At 41.2% G+C, this 19,200-nt stretch overlaps 1 protein-coding gene across 4 annotated transcripts in view; it reads left to right on the top strand.

The window, feature by feature from the left end:
* The window catches only part of LOC115136033 (HMG box transcription factor BBX-like), a 46,269-nt gene that overhangs the window by 11,722 nt on the left and 15,347 nt on the right, over window positions 1-19,200 (top strand). For all 4 annotated transcript variants that reach the window (XM_029671372.2, XM_029671369.2, XM_029671370.2 and 1 more), the window contains exons 3-4: window positions 11,216-11,372; window positions 12,628-12,864. In XM_029671372.2, the coding sequence (XP_029527232.1) occupies window positions 11,229-11,372; window positions 12,628-12,864 (381 nt within the window). In that variant the 5' untranslated portion in view covers window positions 11,216-11,228. The remainder of the gene's footprint in view (window positions 1-11,215; window positions 11,373-12,627; window positions 12,865-19,200) is intronic.

Below are 19,200 nucleotides of genomic sequence, written 5' to 3'. Positions count from 1 at the left end.
TGGCCGGTGTTTGCTTGTTTGCAATCTTTCTTTGTACAGCTTTGACAGTGCTACTGATAGTAGTGGTGGCGCTTGGCTTGCACGTGCAAATTCCGAACACACAACATTCTATAATAGAACTGTGTTATTTGACGTGTTAAATGAAAAGTTTACATTGTGGGCTCTAGGTTAGGAATGCTGTTTTGCACGTGTAGTGCAACATTTTACGTGGCGTCATTACGTCATGTACCTACGTTTATATAGGTATGCAAGTCAGCTTTGACATCGTTTTTTCACATCAGTGTTAACCTCTCTAGGGTATGTGGGACAATCGCGTCCCACCTGGCCAACATCCAGTGAGATTGCAGAGCGCCAAAGTCAAATACATAAATACTCATTATAACAATTCAGAAAATAATCAACTATTTTACATAGGTTTAAAGATTAACTTCTTGTGAATCCAACCACGGTGTCAGATTTAAAAAATGCTTTACGGCGAAAGCATACCTTACGATTATTTGAGAATATAGCCCATCAGACAAATCATTACAAACAGTAACCAGCCAAGAAGAAGAGTTACACAAGTCAGAAATAGAGAGAAAATTAATCACTGACCTTTGATGATCTTCATATGGTTGCACTCAGAAGACATTAATTTATTCAATAAATGTTCCTTTTGTTCGATAGTCTCTTTATATTGTCGTGGAAATTTCCTGTATTACCAAATCATGAGAGAGCAAACCACAGCAAACCTCTGACCACTAGTCAGAGTTATTATAAAGTCCATCTTTAATTATATGAGCTTCACCATAGCCCTGTGACTCTCAGATCAATTCGGTGTCTATAAATTAATTCTCTGAGAGTGCTTACAAAACAGTTCTTAGTATCATTTATAGCATCTCCACTCACATGACAAATAACAGATCTTAGGAACATTACACAAAGGAAGATTTACTTGAAAGAGGAGTATCCCATAGCTAGATAGCATCAGCTATAAATTATTGTTCAGCTTGGTCTCCTAAACGAAGTTCTTATCTCGTTCTTGGTACCACTTAGGACCAAAACATTACCTCATCCAGTAGCATATATCAAATGTCAATTCTAGATACTCCCATCAAAAATACAACGCCTCCTGGACAAGCTTACGGAGAGGAGTGACTGTCTCACAGACATTGTGGAGCCAACTAACTGGTTCCCCATTAATCACACCATCCCTTCACATGGTTTAGGAATAGTTACAGACACATTCACAGATAAGACAAACCTGACCTCTCCCCTCTCTGGGCCCCAAGTAACTGAGCCCTAGGAGAGAAGGGATAACTGAAAACTGCCAACAGTATTAACATTAAGAAGACATTCTAATGACCATTATCTCACATAAGCATGATTATATGATTAAAACATCTTATTTATCAATGTTACCTAACTAATTCTGATTCTGCTACCACAATATCCAAAATCGTCCGTTTTGTTTGCGCGTTTTCTTCAGTAATCCACAGGCTCAAACGGAGTCACAACAGGCAGACAATTAATCAAAATAGTATCTGTGAAGTTCGTAGAAACATTTCAAACGATGTTCATAATCAATCCTCAGGTTTTTAGCCTAAATAATCGATAATATTTCAACCGGACAATAACGTACGTCATCAACATAAAAGGTAAACAAGAAAGGCACTCTCTCGGTCGCGCGCATGAAAAAGCTCTGTGACACGGCAGTGTCCACTCATTCCGACTGCTCTTACTCCCTCATTTTTCAGAATACAAGCCTGAAACCATTTCTAAAGACTGTTGACATCTAGTGGAAGGCATAGGAACTGCAATTTGAGTCCTAAGTCAATGGATACTGTAATGGTATTGAATAGAAAACTTTCTTTTTTAAAAAATCCTACTTCCTGAATGGGTCTTTCTGAGGTTTTCGCCTGCCAAATCAGTTCTGTTATACTCACAGACACTATTTTAATAGTTTTGGAAACTCTATCCAAATCTACCAATTATATGCATATCCTAACTTCTGGGTCTGAGTAGAAGGCAGTTTAATTTGGGCAAGCTTTTCATCCAAAATTCCAAATGCTGCCCCCTACCCTAGAGAAGTTAAACTAGACATCGGCCGATACCAATGCTGGCATTTTTAGCTAATATGGTCCGATTCTGATATGTTCACTGATATATCGTGCATCCCTAGTTTCAACTTTAGCTTGAACACTGAAGTGACCTTTGTCTCTTTAGGAAGGAAACTACATATAACATTGAAAAATTGACATAAACCCATTGCATCCCGATTGTCGGACTAAAACAACAATCCCAACAACCAAACATGAAAACACTTGTAGAGCTACATTGATGCTAGCTTTCCATATTGCTCTTGCTAGCTAAACTGTGGATTCAACTAAAACCAAAATCTATGAGTTCTCTGTTGAAAACAAATGTTGTGAATACACATTTATGGCTGGAATTTGGATATGTTAAAATCACCTCTGGCAGTGATGATTACAGCCAAGGGCGTCATTGTGGGGGAAAACATGAATGATTCATGGGGCCCTATCCTGATAGACAAAAACATCTGTGATGAAAATTAAAACATATAACCATAATCTGATCAGGCATCTCTACCCAACCATCCCGTTTGTCCCAAAAAAAATACAGCTGATCAGACAGTTGCTCCGGGATGTAGCCTAAGCATTCACAAGAGATGACCACTATGCCCCCCTCAAAAAACAAAATTGGGTTTCCAGAAAATGAAAGAAAGACCGATGCAGATGTCTTTCAGGAAAAACTATTTACACTACAGTAAGTCAGAAAACGGAAGAGATGTTGCAAAGAGACTGCCTTATTTATATATATTAAGAGTGTAAAGGCATATTACTTTTCGTGTATTCTTTTTTCCTCATGAGCAAAGTAAACCATCACCCAGTTCTCCGAATATTAAGGATGGCTATAAGATATCATCATTGAAATGGAGGAGGAATGTATGGCAAACTACCAGAGCATGAACTGTTACTAGAAATGAAAACATCTGCAGCATACTATAACAACAGCTAGAGGTATAGACGGTCAGCTGCAGAAAGAAATCTAGTCAGAAAAGATGCAAACTATTACTCGGTTATATGTGATGCAACTCCAGACATTTCCCATGCTGAGCAAAATGTATTATTGGTGAGACATGTACACAAAGGTAAAGTTCAGGGAACAGGCAAATGGAAAATAATTGAGCGTTTTCTTGAATTTGAAGACATTGCTAGAAAGACAGGCAGTGACATTTCTGAAATGATTTTGAGTGCATTGGAAGGGCCTGGTATTGACAGCCTTGACCATGGCAATCTGCTATGATAATTGTGCAAATATGTCAGGGAAAGTGAAGGGAGTTCAAGCACACATACTGCAAAATAATCCACTGGCCACATACTCACCTTGTGCCTCCCATACTCTTGTTCTTGTGGGTGTACATGCAGCTCAGTCGTGCCAAGAAGTATCAACTTTTGTGAATCATCTTCACAATCTGTTCAGTGCCAGACCAGAGTGATGGGCCATTCTCAAGGAAAATACTGTCTGCTGTCTTATCCGCCTTTCAGACACGCAATGGAGTGCGCGTATTGCTGTGGTCCAACTAGTGGCAACTCATTACTGTCGATCATCAAGGCCCTAGACATGCCTCTTGCTGCCTGACAAACGAAGCAAAAGGTCTGAAAAGCTACTTCATGTCTTTCAAGGCAATCTTCCTGCTCACTTTCTGCGTAAAAGTTTTGCAGTGTATTGAGAATAGAAGCCTAATTCTTCAGTCAGGAATTATTTCTCTGGACACTGAAGCAGCTCACATTAAGGCACTACAGGAAGAAATACAGGCTCTGCATAATCAATGGGACACTGTTCTGGCAGAAGCCTCCATGGTGGCAAAAGAAATCGGTGGATCTACTCAGTTTCACAGTGAACAGAGGAACCACCAGAGAAAAATTGTTTCCCTGATGAGACTGAAGATGACATAGCAAATGAACAGATGTCAGACACTGGATTTCGTAACACACTGTTTTATGTGGCTCTGGATAGTATAATCAGACATTTGGACATGCGGCTCCACACGATTGCAGCTACATGCGAGGAGTTTCACCAATACTTACATTTAGGAAAATGTGTATCTTGTGTATCTTGCCACGAATTGAGAAACAAGTACTCCAAATATCTCCCAGATGGATTTGAAAATGAAGTGTGACATCTAAAGACATTATATGGTGCCACTTTTTCAGATGGTCTTTCTCCTTTAGAGATCCTAAATGCCATCCACAAGATGTAGCTACAGAGCCTTTTTTGGAGAAGTGTGCATTACACTGCGAATCTTCTGTACAATGCCTGTAACAGTTAATGGAGGTGAATGTGTCTTCAGTAAGCTGAAACTTATAAAGAACTATCTAAGATGTACAATGTGCCAAGACAGGTTGAACAGCCTTGCCATCCTTCCAATTGAAAACCATTTAGCTAGAAAATGAAACTTTAAAGACATTATAAATGAGTTTGCTCACAAGAAGGCTCGACGCTGGGCTCTTGGTGCAGTGCAACCTCTGAGTTTTTTTGTTTACAGGGAATAAACATGAATAAACAAGGACAAATGCCCGTTCTACCCAAGCCTGCCCGGGGATGGGCAAAAGACTGTTTCAGAGTATTATCTTCTATGGTTTATCTGCTGTTGAACTCAGGAATTCCCACATAATGTCTTGACACTACAGTTGCAGTTTCACAGATGCTTGTTCTCCGTAGGTACCACATTTATTCCTGCAGTCCACATAGTTCAGGATTTATTTTTATTTTGGTTATGTTATTTAGGCATATATTTAGGAATTATGCATAGTGCAGAAGAGGGTTAGCCTTGTTTAAGAATTGGTAATAAAGTATTTCATCTGAATTATGGATCACTGGTCATTTCTAAATTAAAACTGACAACAATACCATATATTAAAAAATAAGTCACCAATTGTGTAGTTATTTATAATAAAGCATCATAAAAATCTCATGACACAGACAGCTTTTTGTTAACATTAGGAACCAAACATGTTTGCAATACTGTTAGTATAGGCAAAGGATGAAGGTGGAAACTAGAATCTGCACAATTGTAGTATAGAGCAGCAGAAGCTTATAGTTAGTACATTTAATAACACATATTGTTCAGTATGTTATTTTAATCTGAAACATTCTGATTTCTATGTTTCTGGGTAAATCTCTAAGAGCTTTGCACACCTGGATTGTACAATATTTGCTCATTTATTCTTTAAAAAAATCTTACAGCTCTGTCAAGGTGGTTGTTGATCATTGCTAGACAGACATTTTCAAATCTTGCCATCGATTTTTCAAGCTTAATTAGATCAAAACTGTAACTAGGCTACTGAGGAACATTCAATGTCATCTTGGTAAGCAACTCCAGTGTATATTTGGCCTTGTGTTCTAGGTTATTGTCCTGCTGAAAGGTGAATTTGTCTTCTGATGTCTGTTGGAAAGCAGACTGAACCAGGTTTTCCTCTAGGATTTTCAGTTTATTTTTATCCTAAAAAACTCCCCAGTCCTTGCCGATGACAAGCATATCCATCATTGCATGATCCAGCCACCACCATGCTTTAAAATATGAAGTGATACTTAGTGATGTTTTATTTGCCACACAATGCTTTGTACGCTTTTTGCAGTTTTATCTTAGTGCCTTATTGCAAACAGGATGCATGTTTTGGAATATTTTTTATTCTGTATAGGCTTCTTTCTTTTCACTCTGTCATTAAGGTTAGTATTGTGGAGTAACTACAATGTTGTTGATCCACCCTCAGTTATCTCCCATCACAGCCATTAAACTGTAACTGTTTTAATGTCACCATTGGCCTCATGGTGAAATCCCTGAGTGGTTTCCTTTCTCTCCGGCAATTGAGTTAGGAAGGACGCCTGTATATTTATAGTGAATGGGTGTATAAAATGTCATTAATAATAACTTCACCATGCTCAAAAGGATATTCAATGTCTACTTGCTTTTTTTACCCATGTGCCTTTCTTTACGAAGCATTGGTAAACTTCCCTGTTCTTTGTGGTTGAATCTGTGTTTGAAATTCACTGCTCGACTCCGGTATCTTACAGATAATTATGTGTGGGGTACAGAGATGAATGAGGTAGTCATTCAAAAATCATGTTAAACACTATTATTGCACACAGAGTGAGACCATGCAACCAATTATTTCACTTGTTAAGCACCTTTTTACTCCTGAACTAATTTAGGCTTGTCATAACAAAGGGGTTTTCATTTTTAATTCCCCCCAAAATCTGAAAACATAATTCCACTTTGACATTAGGGGTATTGTGTGTAGGCCAGTGACGAGAAATATCTATTTGATCATGTTTAAGTTCAGGCTGTAACACAACAAAATGTGGAAAAAGTCTAGGGGTATGAATACTTTCTGAAGGCACTGCACATGTAACAATTTTGATTTCCTCTTGGTTTTTTAAGATTATGACTTACAAATACCTGCAATAGTTTAGTAAGATACAGTAAGATAAAGTATCACCCCCCCCCCCCCCCCAAATGTTTTCTTTTTAAGGTTAATTAGGTAGTATTATATAATTAATGTTTCCAACATACGGTAGCATTCTTTCATATTTGATGTCATTGGATTGATGTCTGAAATGGGTGTTTCAGGTAATTGGATTCCCTCAACCAAGCAGATACACAAACTGCTGTCTTAGTTCTCACAGTGCCACTTTGCAATGAAGTGCGTGTGTGCGTCAGTGGTGGTTCGGTCAGCTGTTTGTTCACCCGGTACCCGCCCGCAATTGCTATTAACCCATCCGCAACCACCCGACTATATGTGATAAAGTGAAAATCGGAGGCCAGCACTTGACCCTAACCTGAAAATATAGACCATGCACTGTAGGCTACAGTCGTAGATGGAATCATGTAATAACCAAAAAAGTGTTTAACAAATCAACATATTTTAGATCCTTCAAAGTAGCCACCCTTCGCCTTGATGACAGCTTTGCACACTCTTGGCATTTTCTCAACCAGCTTCATGAGGTAGTCACCTGGATTGCTTTTCCAGCAGCCTTGAAGGACTTCCCACATATTCTGAGCATTTGCTGGCTGCTTTTCCTTCACTTTGCGGTCCAACTCATCCCAAACCATCCTCAATTGGGTTGAGGTTGGGTGATTGTGGAGGCCAGGTAATCTGATGCAGCACCCCATCGCTCTCCTTCTTGGTCAAATAGCCCCTACACAGCCTGGAGGTATGTTTTGGGTCTTGTCCTGTTGAAAAACAATTGATAGTCCCACTAACCGCAAACCAGATTGGATGGAGCATTGCTGCAGAATGCTGTGGTAGCCATGCTGATTGTGTGCCTTGAATTCTAAATAAATCACAGACAGTGTCACCAGCAAAGCACCATCACACCACCTCCTTCATTCTTCACGGTGGGAACAACACATGCTGAGATCATCCTTTCACCTACTCTGCGTCACAAAGACATGGTGGTTGGAACCAAAAATCTCCAATTTGGACTCATCAGACCGAAAGACAGATTTCCAACAGTCTTCTAATATCCATTGCTCATGTTTCTTGGCCCAAGTGAGTCTTTATTCTTATTGTGTCCTAGTGGTTTCTTTGCAGCAATTCGACCATGAAGGCCTGATTCACACAGTCTCCTCTGAACAGTTGATGTGTCTGTTACTTTAACTTTGTTAAGCATTTATTTGGGCTGCAATATGAGGTGCAGTTAATTGCCGATTTCTGAGGCTGGTAATTCTAATGAACTTATCTTCTGCAGCAGAGATAACTCTGGGTCTTCCTTTCCTGTGGCGGTTCTCGTGAGAGGCAGTTTCGTTATAACGCTTGATGGGTTTTGCGACTACATTTGAAGAAACTCAAAGTTCTTGAAATGTTCCGGATTGACTAACCTTCATGTCTTAAAGTAATGATGGACTGTCATTTCTCTTTGCTTATTTGAACACATTTAAGGAAAGAAATTCTACAAATGAACTTTTAACAAGGCACACCTGTTAATTAAAATGCATTCCAGGTGACTCCATTATGAAGCTGGTTGAGAGAATGCAAAGCTGTCATCAAGGCAAAGGGTGGCTACTATGAAGAATCTCAAATATAAAATATATTTCAATTTGTTGGTTACTACATGTTTCCATGTGTTATTTCATAGTTTTGATGTCTTCCCTATTATTCTACAATGGAAAAATGAGTAGGTGTCCTAACTCGACCGGTCCTGTATGTTTCTGCTTATGTCCGACATTTTGGTAGGATATTTGTTTATCAATTTCCTATAATTAGATACATGCAGCTTCTCTTCTGTCATATGATGCTCTAGAAGAAGTCCTGTGTGGCTAAGTTGGTAGAGCATTTTAGTCATTTAGTCATCACTCTTATTCAGAGTGACTTGCAGTAGAGAGTGCATACATTTTCGTACTTTTTTCATACATTTTCCAAATGACATCAGTTTGACCGGTTGTAAAGAAATAGAAAGCTGGGACCCAACATTCTGATAAGATGTCAGTTCGGCTTGCATGCATTGATGATGTGGTGGAAATAAGCTACTATCAGTTTTTATGATGCTGGTAAAGATAGCACCTCTACAGAGAGTATCTAACTGCGCATTCACATTATCTCAAGATCCTGAAGGAGAACTCTAATCTCCACTCCTCTAGTCAAAATGTACATTTTGGTGTAGAATTTTACTGCAAGAAATGCTTAATTCTGCAGGAGTTAATATTAAGACTGTGAGAGGTTATAGACCTACAGTCAGTGTCCAGATTTCAGTTTCCATTTAACCTATCTGAACAGTATGCAACAGTAACCTTGACATGCCATAGGCTTATTTGAAGTCATCGCCTGGTGACTGTCGAATTTGTATAGCACCTCACAATCACACATAACATATGCACTGCCATCATCCTCTTTTGCCACCACCAACTCTTTCCCAAACATTACTTTTCTGGCTCTTTTATTTTCAACTCTCCATTTCACAGCTATTTTCTTATTGAATTAAACTCAGACATTGTAATTTTTCCTTAGTGGATCTATTTTTTTCTGCCCGTTCCCAAAAGCGTTTCGCGGTTTTGGCGCGCGTAACGTTTAGGCTTTACAGAAAGCTTTCGCACTAATGCCAGACAGCCTAAAAATAATGAAAGAAAAACCTCAATGTTAGCCTATCAATATAAATTGCACAATAAGTTGTTTAAATATATTGTTTTCCTCTATTTAACCTGCCCAACCCGTGTATACAGTGAGGCAAAAAAGTATTTAGTCAGCCACCAATTGTGCAAGTTCTGCCACTTAAAAAGATGAGAGGTCTGTAATTTTCATCATAGGTACACTTCAACTATGACAGATGAAATGAGGGGAAAAAATCCAGAAAATCACATTGTAGGATTTTTAATGAATTTATTTGCAAATTATGGTGGAAAATAAGTATTTGGTCAATAACAAAAGTTTATCTCAATACTTTGTCATTGCCAACAAAGGGTGTATAGAACAGAGGTCCAATGTTTTCTGTAAGTCTTCACAAGGTTTTCACACACTGTTGCTGGTATTTTGGCCCATTCCTCCATGCAGATCTCCTCTAGAGCAGTGACGTTTTGGGGCTGTTGCTGGGCAACACGGACTTTCCACTCCCTCCAAAGATTTTCTATGGGGTTGAGATCTGGAGACTGGCTAGGCCACTCCAGGACCTTGAAATGCTTCTTACGAAGCCACTCCTTTGTTGCCCGGGCGGTGTGTTTGGGATCATTGTCATGCTGAAAGACCCAGCCACATTTCATCTTCAATGCCCTTGCTGATGGAAGGAGGTTTTCACTCAAAATCTCACGATACATGGCCCCATTCATTCTTTCCTTTACACGGATCAGTCGTCCTTGTCCCTTTGCAGAAAAACATCCCCAAAGCATGTTTCCACCCCCATGCTTCACAGTAGGTATGGTGATCTTTGGATGCAACTCAGCATTCTTTGTCCTCCAAAAACGACAAGTTGAGTTTTTACCAAAAAGTTATATTTTGTTTTCATCTGACCATATGACATTCTCCCAATCTTCTTCTGGATCATCCAAATGCTCTCTAGCAAACTTCAGATGGGCCTGGACATGTACTGGCTTAAGCAGGGGGACACGTCTGGCACTGCAGGATATGAGTCCCTGGCGGCGTAGTGTGTTACTGATGGTAGGCTTTGTTACTTTGGTCCCAGCTCTCTGCAGGTCATTCACTAGGTCCCCCCGTGTGGTTCTGGGATTTTTGCTCACCGTTCTTGTGATCATTTTGACCCCACGGGGTGAGATCTTGTGTGGAGCCCCAGATCGAGGGAGATTATCAGTGGTCTTTTATGTCTTCCATTTCCTAATAATTGCTCCCACAGTTGATTTCTTCAAACCAAGTTGCTTACCTATTGTAGATTCAGTCTTCCCAGCCTGGTGCAGGTCTACAATTTTGTTTCTGGTGTCCTTTGACAGCTCTTTGGTCTTGGCCATAGTGGAGTTTGGAGTGTGATTGTTTGAGGTTGTGGACAGGTGTCTTTTATACTGATAACAAGTTCAAACAGGTGCCATTAATACAGGTAACGAGTGGAGGACAGAGGAGCCTCTTAAAGAAGAAGTTACAGGTCTGTGAGAGCCAGAAATCTTGCTTGTTTGTAGGTGACCAAATACTTATTTTCCACCATAATTTGCAAATAAATTCATAAAAAAGAACTTGCACAATGGGTGGCTGAGTAAATACTTTTTTGCCCCACTGTATAACCACGTGGACTGTGGGTTATGGGTGTGCATTACTAGTGTGTTTGTGTAACAACTAGTAATTCTTAGGTTATTGCTGAAACAATATTTTCTTAGTAATTACCTTGTCATTTAAAAATAGTGCTGCTGAGTTTTCAGTGCTACTAGGTATGCAACACTTCAGTGAGTCATCTGCTTCTGTAGAAGTACTTGAGGTTAGCTTCTATCTTGTATTCTAATCACTTTTCATGACCTTTAACCTTTACTCTCCGCTACCACTATCCCTACCACCAACAGTTGCTCAAGAGACTAAAGAATTCAGTCAGTAATCAATCCAATGTATTTGTATAGTGCTGCTTACTTACAAAGTCATTGATCATAGTGCTCAACAAGACCTGAGAAGTTTCCCCTAGGTAAAGATCTAGGATCAGCTTACCCAATCCTATTAGTGGGGGAAAAGCAAAAAAGATCAGCGTCTAGATGTTTCTGAGTGAACTCCCTTTCTGCCCTCTCCAGGCTCGGCAGCGCCATGAAAGGTGGAGGAAGGGGTAAGGAGCCTCCGGTGGAGGTGAGCTGCAAGCGGCCCAAGCGCAAGTGTCTACAATGGCACCCGCTACTCTCCAAGAAGGCCCTGGACTTTTCGGAAGAGGAGGACGAAGAAGAACTAGAGAAGGTGACTGTCCTCTTTTGCAGGTGTTGCGTTCAGTATGTACGTTCTGAAATGAAAGAGCATTTCCTATTGGGCAAGTTCAGATGGATAGTTTCGGGTTTCTACTGAACATAACTCTGGACATCTCTTGCTGCATTCCCACTTGCCTATTGCCCCATGAAACATTTACGACAGTCTATTGTTAGTTCACTGTATATTATGCAGTGACCTCTCACTCCAGTATAGAACCACCAGCCAAGGGCACTTTACCCCCTCTATGAAGTATCTCTCCCTGCCTGGCTGTGGGGGCAGAAATACCATGTTGAAAATATGATTTGAACATTTGAATTTCTAAAACACACATCATTTTGATAACTAAGTCTGTAGTCTAGAAGTATTCACTTTCATGTTCTATGATATAAAAAAAATACACTGAACAAAAATATAAACACAACATGTAAAGTGTTGGTCCCATGATTCATGAGCTGAAATAAAACCTCCAAGAAATGCTCCATATACACAAAAAGTTGTTTTTCTCAAATGTTGTGCACAAATGTGTTTACATCCCTGACAGGTATGGCATATCAAGAAGCTGATTAAACCGCATGCTTATTACACAGGTGCACCTTGTGGTGGGGACAATGCACTTTAAAATGTGGAGTATGCCACACAACACAATGCCACAGATGTCTCAAGTTTTGAGGTAGCGGGCAATTGGCATGCTGACTGCAGAAATGTCCACCAGAGCTGTTGCCAGAGAATTTAATGTTAATTTCTCTACCATAAGCTGCCTCCAATGTGGTTTTAGAGTATTTGGCAGTACACTTAACCGGCCTAGCAACCGCAGACCACATGTAACCATGCCAGCCCAGAACCTCCACATCCGACTTGTTCACCTGTGGGATCGTCTGAGGGGGAGTTCGGGGGATGCTGAGGAGTATTTCTGTCTGTAATGATGCCCTTTTGTGGGGAAAAAAACTAATTCCGATTGGCTGGGCCTGGCTCCCCAGTGGGTGGGCCTATGCCCAGCTATGGCTGCACTCCTGCCCAGTCATGTGAAATCCATATGCCTTAATCTAATTGACTGATTTACTAATATGAACTGTAGCTCAGTAAAATTAAAATTGTTTTTATATTTTTGTTCAGTATAAAACACATTTCTGAATTACTTCCAAATTGAGAGAGATTTGAGAGCCTAACCATTGTTGTGATAATAATGGTGGTGGGGGTAGTGATGATGTAGATTAAAACATCTATCACTGGATGCGTCTGTCCACAGGAGCCATTGTTGGTTAGGGAGACCCGGGGGCCGAAGGTGCCAGGGGAAGAGGACTCTTCAGAGCAGCGGGCCCGCCGGCCCATGAATGCCTTCCTGCTTTTCTGCAAGCGCCACCGATCGCTGGTGAGGCAGGAACACCCTCGACTGGACAACCGCGGTGCCACCAAGATCTTGGCTGATTGGTGGGCCGTGCTGGAGCCCAAAGAGAAACAGAAGTACACTGACATGGCCAAGGAGGTGAGCATCACCAAAATCCCGTTCTGGAATTGTCAAACGTCTCTTATTCTCTTAGGGGCGAATTCTAACCAATTCAGTAAAATGTTCACTTAGTCTCCCTGTGATATCAATGCATGATGACTAAGTGAACATTTTCTTAAGATGCATGCTGACCAGACCGCTCGCTCACCATTGCGCATATGTTGATTTTGGCCACCCACACCAGATGCGATCAGGACACACAACTATATTAATGTTGGAGACAAGTCGAAAAGCATTAAACATTTATGGCCATTTAGCTAACTAGCTTGCTGTTGCTAGCTAGTTATTCCTGGGATTTAAACATTGGGTTGTTATTTTACATGAAATGCACAAGGTCCTCCAAGGTCCTCCACAATTAATCCACAGATAAAAGGGTAAACAGAGTTTGTTTCTAGATATATCTCCTTCAGGCTTCTTCTTCTTTGGACTTTATATGGCGGTTGGCAACCAATTTAATAAAAAAAAATGTTGTTTTTTTCACCCCTTTTTTACTCCCCAATTTTGTGATGTCCAATTGGTAGTAGTTAGTCTTGTTTCATCGCTGCAACTCCCGTACGGACTCGGGAGAGGCGAAGGTCGAGAGCCATGCGTCCTCCGAAACACAACCCAACCAAGCCACACTGCTTCTTGACACAATTCCCATCCAACCCAGAATCAAGCCGCACCAATGTGTCACACCTGGCGACCGTGTCAGCGTGCACTACGCACGGTCCGCCACAGGAGTCGCTAGTGCGCGATGAGACAAGTGTATCTCCCTAACCCGGACGACGCTGGGCCAATTGTGCGCCGCCCCATGGGCCTCCCGGTCGCGGCCGGCTGCGACAGAGCCTGGACTCGAACCCAGAATCACAGCTAGACCACTGCGCCACTCGGGAAGCCCTGCAACCAACTTTTAGGTGCATTACCACCAACTGAACTAGAGTGTGGACCTCAGTTCATCTTTAATCACCCACGTGGGTATATGCTCCTAAAAACTAATGAGGAGAAGGGAGAGGCGGGACTTGCAGCTTGTGAAGCGTCACAAATAGAACCAAGTTCTATTTTAGCAGACGCTAAACGCTCAGTGATGTGTGCAAGCAGTGTGGGTGCAATGATTGTACGAGTAAGCATATGTGTACATTATTTTGCTGCGCACATGACACGAGCGGTGTGGTCAGCATGTTAGGGTTCACCCCTTACTGTTTCTCTAAGCAAACAATATCATTTGATTTAGAATTCAGATAGAATTAACCCTGAAGCTGATCAAGAGTTACAACACAGGATCACAATCAAACTCATTTGAAACTGGAGTGTTGTAGCCATAGTAAGACATGTAAGACATGCATTATCTATCTTTCTAGTACCTTTTATCGGTCATGAAACTAAAGCCACAATGTATGCACACTACTGAATGAGTCTACCGTAGCTTGTTTTGGATTGTCTCTATGCAAATGAAGTCCAGCAAAATATGAAAGTTCTGTTATGTAACACTTCTTCAGCAGTGGCGGTCGGTGACTTTTAAGATTAGGCAGGACGATTGTTTTTATTTTTATGAGCATGATCTTATTTCTATTACAGCATATTGGATGGCTGGCATTTATATTCCATTCACCCAGCTCAATGTAGCATCGATAGGTTTAGGCTACTACATGATACTCAAATTTGCCCTATACCCGTCATGAGGTTGCTACAACCTAGCCTACAAAGGAACATTTATAACAGGTACACAAGTCGAGAGAAAAATTGGGAGTAATTAAGGTGACAGACAGTGACACATTTAATACCACCTTTCATACTCTTGGCTGATCTGGGGTGTAATCGTTAGTCCAACCAGTTACGTTTTGGAACTAAAACAAATTCAGGTAGGTCCCTCTACGTTTCATTCCATTTGCTTCCATATTTTTCAACAGAATCGTTAGAATGAATACACCCCTGATCACCTCCACACACAGTTCACTTTCATAGCAGCCACATACAGCATCATCACTTAGCTCATTGCATAGATGCGAAAATAAATTATACACTCTTCTCTTACCTTTTCCCATTGCTTGTGGACTTCAGTGCACAACACAACAGCTGTCTGTGACCAGTCACAAAAACTTCCCCAAGCCAAACCTTCATACCATAACCGCTACACAGCCTACATTTTTGTCACCATAACGTTATAGTCAACAAAGTTTAACTATCGTGTTAGTAAACATCCAATCCATGTGCACAATCACACAGTACAGTGAGTGTACATTTAGTGGTTACACCGGCGGGCCCGGTGGCAATAAATGTATAAAACCAAAGCTTACCTTGACCTGGAAGAGTTGCTGTGTTGGACAGTCTAAGCCAACTAGCTAACATAAATTATATTTATCTCTCTGTGAGTCAGGTTGTTGAGTAACATTAGGCTAAATTAGCTGCTTTAACTCAGTAAATGAAAGGTAAAATATGAAGAAAAATACAATGAAATATAGCTAGCTCTCTCTCAGCTGCTTCAAAATGTTTTGAAGGAAGGGATATATTCAAAACTTTTCAATTATTGTCTTTCTCTCTCTTTGAGTCCACTACCGAACCACCACATTTAGTCACGGCAATATGACTGGGAACATGGATGTGTACAGACCAGCTATGACCTCTGTAATGCAATCAAAGAGGCAAAACGACAATACAGGGTTGTCTCTATGCAAAAATTGAGTTGCTATTCAACAGCTCAGACAAGAGACATACACTGGGGCAAAAAAAGTATTTAGTCAGCCACCAATTGTGCAAGTTCTCCCAGTTAAAAATATGAGAGAGCCCTGTAATTTTCATCATAGGTACACTTCAACTATGACAGACAAAATGAGAAGAAAAAAATCACATTGTAGGATTTTTTTATTAATTTATTTGCAAATTATGGTGGAAAATAAGTATTTGGTCACCTACAAACAAGCAATATTTCTGGCTCTCACAGACCTGTAACTACTTCTTTAAGAGGCTCCTCTGTCCTCCACTTGTTACCTGTATTAATGGCACCTGTTTGAACTTGTTATCAGTATAAAAGACACCTGTCCACAACCTCAAACAGCCACACTCCAAACTCCACTATGGCCAAGACCAAAGAGCTGTCAAAGGACACCAGAAACACAATTGTAGACCTGCACCAGGCTGGGAAGACTGAATCTGCAATCGGCAAGCAGCTTGGTTTGAAGAAATCAACTGTGGGAGCAATTATTAGGAAATGGAAGACATACAAGACCACTGATAATCTCCCTCGATCTGGGGCTCCACGCAAGATTTCACCCCGTGGGGTCAAAATGATCACAAGAACAGTGAGCAAAAATCCCAGAACCACACGGGGGGACCTAGTGAATTACCTGCAGAGAGCTGGGACCAAAGTAACAAAGCCTATCATCAGTAACACACTACGCCGCCAGGGACTCAAATCCTGCAGTGCCAGACGTGTCCCCCTGCTTAAGCCAGTACATGCCCAGGCCCATCTGAAGTTTGCTAGAGAGCATTTGGATGATCCAGAAGAAGATTGGGAGAATGTCATATGGTCAGATGAAACCAAAATAGAACTTTTTGGTAAAAACTCAACTTGTCTTGTTTGGAGGACAAAGAATGCTGAGTTGCATCCAAATAACATCATACCTACTGTGAAGCATGGGGGTGGAAACCTCATACTTTGGGGCTGTTTTTCTGCAAAGGGACCAGGACGACTGATCCGTGTAAAGGAAAGAATGAATGGGGCCATGTATCGTGAGATTTTGAGTGAAAACCTCCTTCCATCAGCAAGGGCATTGCAGATGAAACGTGGCTGGGTCTTCCAGCATGACAATGATCCCAAACACACCGCCCGGGCAACAAAGGAGTGGCTTCGTAAGAAGCATTTCAAGGTCCTGGAGTGGCCTAGCCAGTCTCCAGATCTCAACCCCATAGAAAATCTTTGGAGGGAGTTGAAAGTCCGTGTTGCCCAGCAACAGCCCCAAAATATCACTGCTCTAGAGGAGATCTGCATGGAGGAATGGGCCAAAATACCAGCAACAGTGTGTGAAAACCTTGTGAAGACTTACAGAAAACGTTTGACCTCTGTCATTGCCAACAAAGGGTATATAACAAAGTATTGAGAAACTTTTGTTATTGACCAAATACTTATTTTCCACCATAATTTGCAAATAAATTCATTAAAAATCCTACAATGTGATTTTTGCCCCACTGTGTGTGTGCATATATATATATATATATATATATTAAATAGTATCAGTCAAAAGTTTGGACACCTACTCATTCAAGGGTTTTTCATTATTTTTACTATTTTCTACATTGTAGAATAATAGTGAAGACATCAAAACTATGAAATAACACATGGAATCATGTAGGAACCAAGAAAGTGTTAAACGATTCTTCAAAGTTTTTTCTTTATTTATTTTTATTTCACCTTTTATTTAACCAGGTAGGCTGGTTGAGAAAGTTCTCATTTACATTTGCGACCTGGCCAAGATAAAGCAAGGCAGTTCGACACATACAACAACATAGAGTTACACATGGAGTAAAACAAACATGCAGTCAATAATACAATAGAAAAATAAGTATATTTACAATGTAAGCAAGTGAGGTAAGATAAGGGAGGTAAAGGCAACAAAAAAAGGCCATGTTGGCGAAGTAAATACAATATAGCAAGTAACACACTGGAATGGTCGATTTGCAGTGGAAGAATGCAAAGTAGAAATAATGGGGTGCAAAGGAGAAAAATAAATAAATACAGTAGGGGAAGAGGTAGTTGTTTGGGCTATGTACAGGTGCAGTAATATGTGAGCTGCACTGACAGCTGGTGCTTCAAGCTAGTGAGGGAGATAAGTGTTTCCAGTTTCAGAGATTTTTGTAGTTCGATCCAGTCATTGGCAGCAGAGAACTGGAAGGAGAGGCGCCAAAGGAGGAATTGGTTTTGGGGGTGACCAGAGAGATATACCTGCTGGAGCGCGTGCTACAGGTGGGTGCTGCTATGGTGACCAGCGAGCTTAGATAAGGGGGGACTTTACCTAGCAGGGTCTTGTAGATGACCTGGAGCCAGTGGGTTTGGCGAACGAGTATGAAGCGAGGGCCAGCCAACGAGAGCGTACAGGTCACAGTGGTAGGTAGTATATGGGGCTTTGGTGACAAAACGGATGGCACTGTGATAGACTGCATCCAAATTATTGAGTAGGGTATTGGAGGCTATTATGTAAATGACATCGCCGAAGTCGAGGATCGGTAGGATGGTCAGTTTTACGAGGGTATGTTTGGAAGCATGAGTGAAGGATGCTTTGTTGCGAAATAGGAAGCCAATTATAGATTTCACTTTGGATTGGAGATGTTTGATGTGAGTCTGGAAGGAGAGTTTAGTCTAACCAGACACCTAGGTATTTGTAGTTGTCCACATATTCTAAGTCTGAACCGTCCAGAGTAGTGATGCTGGACGGGCGGGCAGGTGCAGGCAGTGATCACTTGCAAAGCATGCATTTAGTTTTACTTGTATTTAAGAGCAGTTGCAGGCCACGGAAGGAGAGTTGTAAGGCATTGAAGCTTGCCTGGAGGGTTATAAACACAGTGTCCAAAGACGGGCCAGAAGTATACAGAATGGTGTCGTCTGCGTAGAGGTGGATTAGATACTCACCAGTAGCAAGAGCGACATCATTGATGTATACGGAGAAGAGAGTCGGCCCAAGAATTGAACCCTGTGGCACCCCCATAGAGACTGCCAGAGGCCCAGACAATAGGCCCTCCGATTTGACACACTGAACTCTATCAGAGAAGTAGTTGGTGAACCAGGCGAGGCAATCATTTGAGAAACCTAGGCTATTGAGTCTGCCGATGAGGATGTGGTGATTGACAGAGTCGAAAGCCTTGGCCAGGTCAATGAATACGGCTGCCCAGTATTGTCTCTTATCGATGGCGGTTATGATGTCGTTTAGGACCTTGAGCGTGGCTGAGGTGCACCCATGACCAGCTCTGAAACCAGATTGCATAGCGGAGAAGGTACGGTGGGATTCAAAATGGTGGGTAATCTGTTTGTTAACTTGGCTTTCGAAGACTTTAGAAAGACAGGGTAGGATAGATATAGATCTGTAGCAGTTTGGGTCTAGAGTGTCTCCCCCTTTGAAGAGGGGGATGACCGCGGCAGCTTTCCAATCTTTTGGAATCTCAGACGACACAAAAGAGGTTGAACAGGCTAGTAATAGGGGTTGCACCAATTTCGGCAGATAATTTTAGAAAGAAAGGGTCCAGATTGTCTAGCCCGGCTGATTTGTAGGGGTCCAGATTTTGCAGCTCTTTCAAAACATCAGCTGACTGGATTTGGGAGAAGCAGAAATGGGGAAGGCTTGGGCG

Source organism: Oncorhynchus nerka, linkage group LG10 (genome assembly GCF_034236695.1).
Source record: "Oncorhynchus nerka isolate Pitt River linkage group LG10, Oner_Uvic_2.0, whole genome shotgun sequence".
Lineage (NCBI taxonomy): Eukaryota > Metazoa > Chordata > Actinopteri > Salmoniformes > Salmonidae > Oncorhynchus > Oncorhynchus nerka.
The sequence above is the reverse complement of the archived record's forward strand: the minus strand, read 5'-3'. Positions and strand labels throughout refer to the sequence as shown.